This window comes from Cucumis melo, chromosome 8, assembly GCF_025177605.1.
Source record: "Cucumis melo cultivar AY chromosome 8, USDA_Cmelo_AY_1.0, whole genome shotgun sequence".
Taxonomy (NCBI): Eukaryota; Viridiplantae; Streptophyta; class Magnoliopsida; order Cucurbitales; family Cucurbitaceae; genus Cucumis; species Cucumis melo.
Genome location: NC_066864.1, coordinates 31523825 through 31531446, shown reverse-complemented (window position 1 = coordinate 31531446; position 7622 = coordinate 31523825). Strand labels below are relative to the sequence as shown.

Genomic DNA, 7622 nt, shown 5'->3' with positions numbered 1-7622 from the left:
GTGCTTGGTGTTAGTCCCCTTTTCCTATCCTCTCAAGGACCATCGTTATCATGTGGAGAAGCCTCCATTGTTATAAACGAATCTGAAAGGAGAACCTGTTCCATCCTTAGCATGGAAATAAAGAGAGAGAGAACTAGAAGAAAGGGTCACTTGTGTTTAAACCGCAATAATCTTCCATCTGTTCGAACAGAACTTGCTTCAATTAGATATATTCTGTAAACCTATGTGTCATGAAGCATTTATCCTGAATTGGATGCTAACTTAGCAAGCCGTAATGAAGAGCATCTGATCCCCTGGCTCGAAGTGACTTGTACGTGGCTCAAAATTTATCCAACTCATAGTTATACAATTAAAGTTGTTTGGAGCTTGAGTTAGTCATGAAGTCATAGTTAACCGGTTGTTTGGTGCTCCAAGTTTTTGTTTAGTCTAAAGGGAGGAAACATTGGAGAGGAGGACAAAGCAAGAGAAAAAGATCAAGCTATTCCATAAGTGCTTCAATAGTGAACATTGTTTAAATTGGTGAAATTGTGTCAATCAACACCAACCTGTGAATTTGGTGGGTCAAAATACAATCTCAATTTTTTAAAGCTATTATGTTGAAGTGTTTTTTGTGTACCATGAACATGGTTGATGATTTTGAGAAAGGACAGAGGCCCTGTCTTTTGGCTTCTGAGCAATGATGGAAGGCACATAACAGAGGAAGAACAGGAAAGCAATCAGATAAAGAGGAGGAAGCAAATTTGGTGCTACTTTTTCAATGAGCATAAGAGAGAAGAATAATGAAATGGTCTTTTATACCATGTAAACAAAAGCTGATGATGACCATCTAATCTATATTTAAGATATAATTGCGTAAGCAATTCCTTTGGTTTGCTTTAATCATTGAAAAAAAAGGGAAAAAAAAAAAGTAGAAGAATCCCAGATCATTAGACATGTTCATTAAAGCCATTTTTATGGGTTCTCCATATAAATTAATGAGCTTCTATATCACTCATTTTAATTTTCTAGAATAGATACTCACTAACTCGCATCTTTGCTTCATTGGAGATCCAACAATATCATAAATTAGTATAATACTTAGCATCTCTTTCTCTACTAAAGAAATATTTGGGGAAGTTTATACCTTTAAATTTGTGGAGATTGTTTTTTTTAATACCATAACCTAATATTTAATATCAATTTAGACCATAAACTTTTGTAAGAGGATCTAACATTTGAAATATTGAGTTGAGTTATTAAGTTTTGAGTATTAGAAAAAGTTCTTTTTCCTTCGTCCTTCTTCTCTGGTGTGACCTTTAGTCTTTTATTCTTTCTCTTTTCTTCTTATTAGAGATGATAGACGTTAAAAAAGCAACCTACTAGGAATCGACTATGAGAAAGCAAGATTGAGCGAGATATATAGAGAGAGTGAGAGGTAAGGAGAAATATAGAGAGCGAGACCAAAATGTGTTTTTTCCCGTTCACGTGAATATATTTTGGTAATCTACCCGAATTTGACCTCAACACAAAGGGTCATTCAACGTTTTCTTTTAAATTTTGTGTTATTTGATATTTTTTTTCGTATAAAATTTCTAAAGTGTAAGTTTTATATCATTTGAACTACGTTGATCAGCCAAAACTAATTAGAAAATGTATAGAAAAAGTAAAGTAAACAAAATTCTTTCTAGAGACAACCAGGGAAAAAGAAGGATGGGAGATACTGATCTTTTTGAAAAAGTAGTCAAGGGAAGAACAAGGGAAGAACAATGATTATGTAAAGAAAAGAATGGCCCATATGACTCACTTTGGGCAGCATACAACAAAAACAAATCATCATTCTGTTTCAAAGGCCACCACCTTATCATGGGAATCCACTTTAATACACATTGCAATAAATATATGTTAAACCACAAAGATTCTTAAAGGGAATCAATGGCGGTCTTAAAAACCCTTATAAATTCTCATCATAATACAACAAGACCTTGTACTTTTCTCTCCTCTTCTCTACTACTTCCCACATTTTGTCATCATTATTATTCTTCTCAAAATCTTCATTTTTCTTTTCATGGAGTTGTATAATGATTGAGTTAGGATCTGGTAATCTGCATCCTGAGGTTTAGGGAGTTCAAAATATTAATGATGGGTGGGTTTGAGGGTGCAAAGCCAATAACAAAAAAGATAACAAATTATTGGCCAAAGCTCTTGATTTTGATTCATTTTGAGCTATTTTGCCTACATATTCCCCTGATTATGTGTTTCTCTAGTCCTTGGGATGCAGATTATCTCTTCCTGATTAACAATATTGGAGTTTGGTTCATTAAAAGTGTTAGCTTTATAGAGTTCCAATCAAACTAAATATTCGGATGATTTTGAATTTATTGATATTTACTAACAATTTTAGTGTTTCAGAATGACCAGTAGAACATGAATTGGCTGGAGTTCAAATGAGAGAAGATTACGAACGAGGTAAGTGATCGTGACAGGTGTTGGCTAGTGATATATATGCATGCCCATGTGATGAATATCAACGATAAAAGAATGTTTTGAGGTGTTGGTTGGATTGCACTTATCTTTGTGTAGCTCACTAGTTACTCAATTAAAAATGACACAAGGTAAGAAAAGTTTTATTTTAAATTGTTATTTATTTTTGTTATGTAATAAATGAGATTGTATGAGACTGCATCTAACCTGTGTCTTAACTGATCATATCCTCAACGACGTGGTTATTGACGTAACACTTCAATAGTCAATTTTCAACATTACTGTTGATACTGTTGGTAAGCTAGTACTTATATGGAGTGTAACATGACGTGACAAACAATATGAGAATACATTTGTTTATCAACTCAATTGAATGGTTAAAGCAATATTGGACAGGACTAGCTTTTAGAATAAGAAAAGAGGGAAGGGAACACACATACTCTCCAAAGAGAGTCATCGTAGTAAATCACGTTGCTTTCTTTCATTTGAGTGCAAAATTGTTTCACAATTTTGATTAAATTATAATGAACCAAAGTAAAATAAAAAAAAAGAATTCTAAAATTATCTATAAAAATAGTAAAATATTTTACAATGTTAGATTACTATCTATATCTATCAATGAAAAATTCTAAAAGTATCTATAAAACAGATAAAACAGATAGACACAAACTATTACAATTTATCATTTATAAATTATGATATTTTACTATATATATTTTGAATATCTAAAAATAAATGAATAATAATAAAAAAAAAAAGGGTAATCTACTAATCTCTCATTCTACCATGGAGTTTGGCTTCATCCATTGAATTACTTTGTTCTTTTTCTTTATGCATGATATCTCTTTAATTATTCTCTTATTCTCCTATATATCTCTCTTTTCTAAAAGTTTAAACAAAATATTTATATAAATAATTTGGCCAGTATCTTATCCTAATTCCTATCTAGGGCTAGGGGATATCTTTGTCTCTCTTATCATTTATTGCTTTATCTATTCATTTTCAGGGTATAAAATTCTTTTTAACAAGAATGGTTCCTCTATTTTAAAAGCATGCTATATATATATATTGATTTCATTTTATTTGATGGAGAATTAAACTTCTAATTCTATAGTCGATAGTACAAGTTTTGTCATTTTGTAAAGAAAAAATACACACATTTGAGTATTAGCGTACGAATGAATTTTTAAGATAATCATAAAAAAGAATTGATTCACTTGGGAAAAACTAAAAATTTAAATTGATTTATATTATAAGTTTCACATTGTATTAATATAGAGAAATTTAAAATATAATGTAAATACGGTTATGATATTTTAATACAATTCCAAAATTGTGATATATACATATATATTGATATTTAATTTAGTAGAGAGAGTTTTAATTAGGGTTAAGGTAGTGGATTAGATTATTATTATTATTATTATTATTATATGTATTAGAAAATAAAAAAGTGTTTTAGAGTGTGATTAATTTAAAGAGAAAAAGTTGATATTTATGTTTAGTAGAAAGTATATCCCCCAATTTAATGGAATATTAATATATTCTAAAGAAAAAGAAGAAATTAGAGACCAAATCATTCCATGAAAGAAACCCCACGTTCCTGGAAAGTAACATTAGCGTTTGCTTTCATCCTCATCTTTTTAATTAATCTATACTTTATTCTTCTATATCTACTAATAATTATTCACAACTTCATCCCCTTTTCTATAATAATAATAACAATAATAATCTTATAAACAAAGATATGCTGTCCATTCATTTCTTTATTCATTATTTTGGCTGGAATCTATATATTCATTGATTAACATCACCAATTTTTATTTCATAAAACAAATTTAATTGCACAGTTACACTAACAACTATATCGAAAGTCATGTTACTGTCTGTATATATATTCAAATTTATAAATAAACTCAACATCATTCATTATTAATACACTTTCTAGATTTTTAGATACTATTTTTAGTAAATAATTTATAAAATTTTGTTATATTTTATAGATACGTTGATTCACTTTCCTATATTTAAAATTTTGTTATATTTTATAGATATGTTGATTCACTTTTCTATATTTAAAATGAAAACGATTTATTTTGAAAATGAGAAGGAGATGTTTTCAAATTTTTATTCTCTTCTCAATTCTATTTTGGTTCTACATGCATGCATAAATAATATTTTGACATTGTTTTTATTTTTTTAAAATTATTTATTAATCATTTTATATTTTTTATTCAAAATCTAATACGAGAGATGACTCAATATTTCTATTATACTATGATAGATTCATAAAATATATAAAATAAATTAAAAACTAAAATATAAGTCCCCTTCCTGCATATTCATACAAGACCCGAGTAGGCGGGTTGAGGTCTGACGAGGTACCCACTACTCTCCGTACCCTCCCAAAAGGAAAAAGATGTGTCTATCAGGTTCGGTTCTTCGATTTTGGGTTGGGCGGGTTCGACCAGAAATGCTATGCTTACACACAAGACTACCCCTCTTCCCAAAAGCTTTGCGGGGACTACTTGACGACGACGGACGACTGCCCGTAGGGGGTTTACTGCACAAGGCCCCTGCAGAGGAAAAGCTTGATCCCAACGAATAGAAGATGCTCAGCTTCGCACAACATAGGGATTGACACGCTTTCGGGAAGAACATAGACTAGTAGAGGATCCAGCATGCGGAACACATATAATTTATCTAAATAATAAACATGTCCACCGAAACATATATATATATATATATATATATATATATATATATATATATATATTATTAATATTTTTTAACAATATACATCGATACTTTTTATTCTTGATTTGAGTTGAACACGTGTTAGAGATCTTTTTCATGTTATTTTCGATCAAAACATAATTGTTGGTTCATGATGATTGTCACAAACAGTTATTAATAGACACTATTGCATCTCATAATGAATCAAACTATTTATTTAATCAATAAATGCACAAAGTTGGGTTTTAACTACTTCTTACTTTGGGTACACATTTATTTATTTCTAACATTAATAGCTGTGACTGTGTTTTTTAGAATTTTGTTTAATATATTATATAGAGCCCCCAAAATGATTCCTTTATATCATATTATTATTAATATTATATAAATTCGGTGATTATTTAGCAAAGCAAATATGGATAAAGAAAAACAAATAAATTTCCATCCATTTAAAAAACAAGAAAAATCAATCTTTTCTAATTCGACCTTATTATGTAAATGATAATATAAATGATAGAGAGTGATTAAATTAAATAATTGACAAATTTATATACAAGAGGAATCAAAACCAACAAATGTTTATCCATTCACATAAAGAATAAATCTTTCTTGGTAAAAAAATTTGCACAGTGAATATCCATAACAAGAAAACCCAGAAGTTTTCATCTATCTCTCTTCCTAACATTAAAAATCCAAAAATCAAAAGAGAAAAAAGAAAAATAATAATAAAAAGAATCCTCTCTCTTGGGTCCTAAAAACAAGAGAAAAAAAAGATATACAGAAATGAAGTTGATAAATAAAAAAAGAAAGAAAAAAAAGGTACACTATTTTTATTAATTACCCATTTCGAGATCTGAGCAAGAATATACTGAGTTCTTGACCCGGGCACTCGTCCGGGTTAATAAGATGAAACGATTCCGAGTCAGCACTTCCCACCACGTGTTCATAATTAGCTCTCATGTACATAACCTCCTCTGAACCCGACCCTAAACCGGATGGCATTACTCCGGCTCCCACCGTTGTCGATTGCATTGTCTTCAACATGGACCGGACCGATTCACCGGCTTTTTTCTTCGCCGCGAACCCCAGTTTTCGCCCATTACATGACATTGCCCAAATAGGGATCGAACGAAGCGGGCAGAACCCCAGTTCCACCCGGTTACACTCGAGAGCGATTCGAACCAGTCCGAATCTCATTTCATTGACGAGTTGGTGAGTCAGAATCGGAAACTCGAGGAGGAGAAACGGTTTGTTCCGGAGACGGTCGTGTTGGACACAGAACCAAACGTGTCCCCGCCGGTGGCCAAAGATGGTTCCGATGACCATGGTTTTCGAAGGACGGGGTGGGGCTACAATGGAGGCGGAGATAGCGAATTTGGGTGTGACGCTGTCGGGAGTGGTGGCGGGAGAATCTTGGGCATGGGTTGGATCTTCACTGACGGTGGCGGTGGTGGTTTCGAGGTCGTCGCGAAGCGAGGTGCTTAGACGTTTCTTGGGAACGGTGGAGGAGGCGGCGGCGGTGGCGGCGGTGGGGGGAAAGAAACAGGGGAGGAGAAACCGACGAAGGGCGTCGATCTTGGCCATTGGGGGATTGGAAGATTAGGATGAAAAAGGGGGAATTTAGGGAGTTATTTTATATAAAGGGGTTTGATCGGAGAGGGGTTTTCTGGGAAAGAGGTGGGAGTTTTAAGGAAGAAAAAAGAAAACAGAAATACAGTCTGTGTGAAAATATTTATATATATATATATATTTATATATCTGACGCGGGAACTGAAATAGCCGTTGGGATTAAATTTTAGTTGCCAGATAGTAACCTATACTTGTCACCTCATGAATGGTCCACGTCGACAATTTTGATTACTGTCAGATTTGTAGATTTAAATTTAATGAAAAACTATCTTCCTTTCCTTTTTATACCTTTCGAAAATTGTAACCATTCCAAGTTCATGGTCACTATGATATACACAAAAAAAAAATTGAGTTAATCTAAAAAAATCGATTAGGTGGTCGATTAGAGATAAGAACACATTTGGTCGACGTTGGTTTAGAAAAAATACAAACTGACAGTATTTTAAATTTTTTTTAATGGTTTAAATTGACCTAAACCAATCGATTGACTGACTGACCAACGATTGATTTGTATTTCTATTTACTAAATCGATTATAATCGATTTGATGATGGTTTAATTTGGTTGAAAAATTAAATTCAATCGATGTTCACCACTAACTATCATAATCAAAGTGTTTTGAATATTAATCTCTTTAGAATTTAGACGTTGATGGATTGTCTGTTTTCACGATTTTTGTACTCGTAAAAAAAAACAAAAAAGTATAAATCTTTGGACTACGAATGCGAACACTTTGTAAGAAAGTGATGCATCTTGAAATGGGATTTTGTATTAATTAGAACTCCATTTCAAATGAGA

The 7622-nt window shown here is 31.9% G+C and overlaps 1 protein-coding gene and 1 non-coding gene across 2 annotated transcripts; one reads left to right on the top strand and one right to left on the bottom strand.

Moving 5' to 3' along the window:
* Positions 1 to 2067: 2067 nt before the first annotated feature.
* On the top strand, positions 2068 to 2271 carry MIR2111B (microRNA MIR2111b). Its single transcript, NR_120785.1, has one exon. It is a non-coding gene; the product is annotated as a microRNA MIR2111b (primary transcript).
* A 3476-nt stretch (positions 2272 to 5747) lies between these two features.
* LOC103490601 (protein MIZU-KUSSEI 1) lies at positions 5748 to 6847 on the bottom strand. Its single transcript, XM_008450180.3, has one exon. The coding sequence runs from the start codon at positions 6778 to 6780 to the stop codon at positions 6034 to 6036; it is 747 nt and encodes a 248-aa protein (XP_008448402.1). The 5' UTR covers positions 6781 to 6847; the 3' UTR covers positions 5748 to 6033.
* Positions 6848 to 7622: the final 775 nt, after the last annotated feature.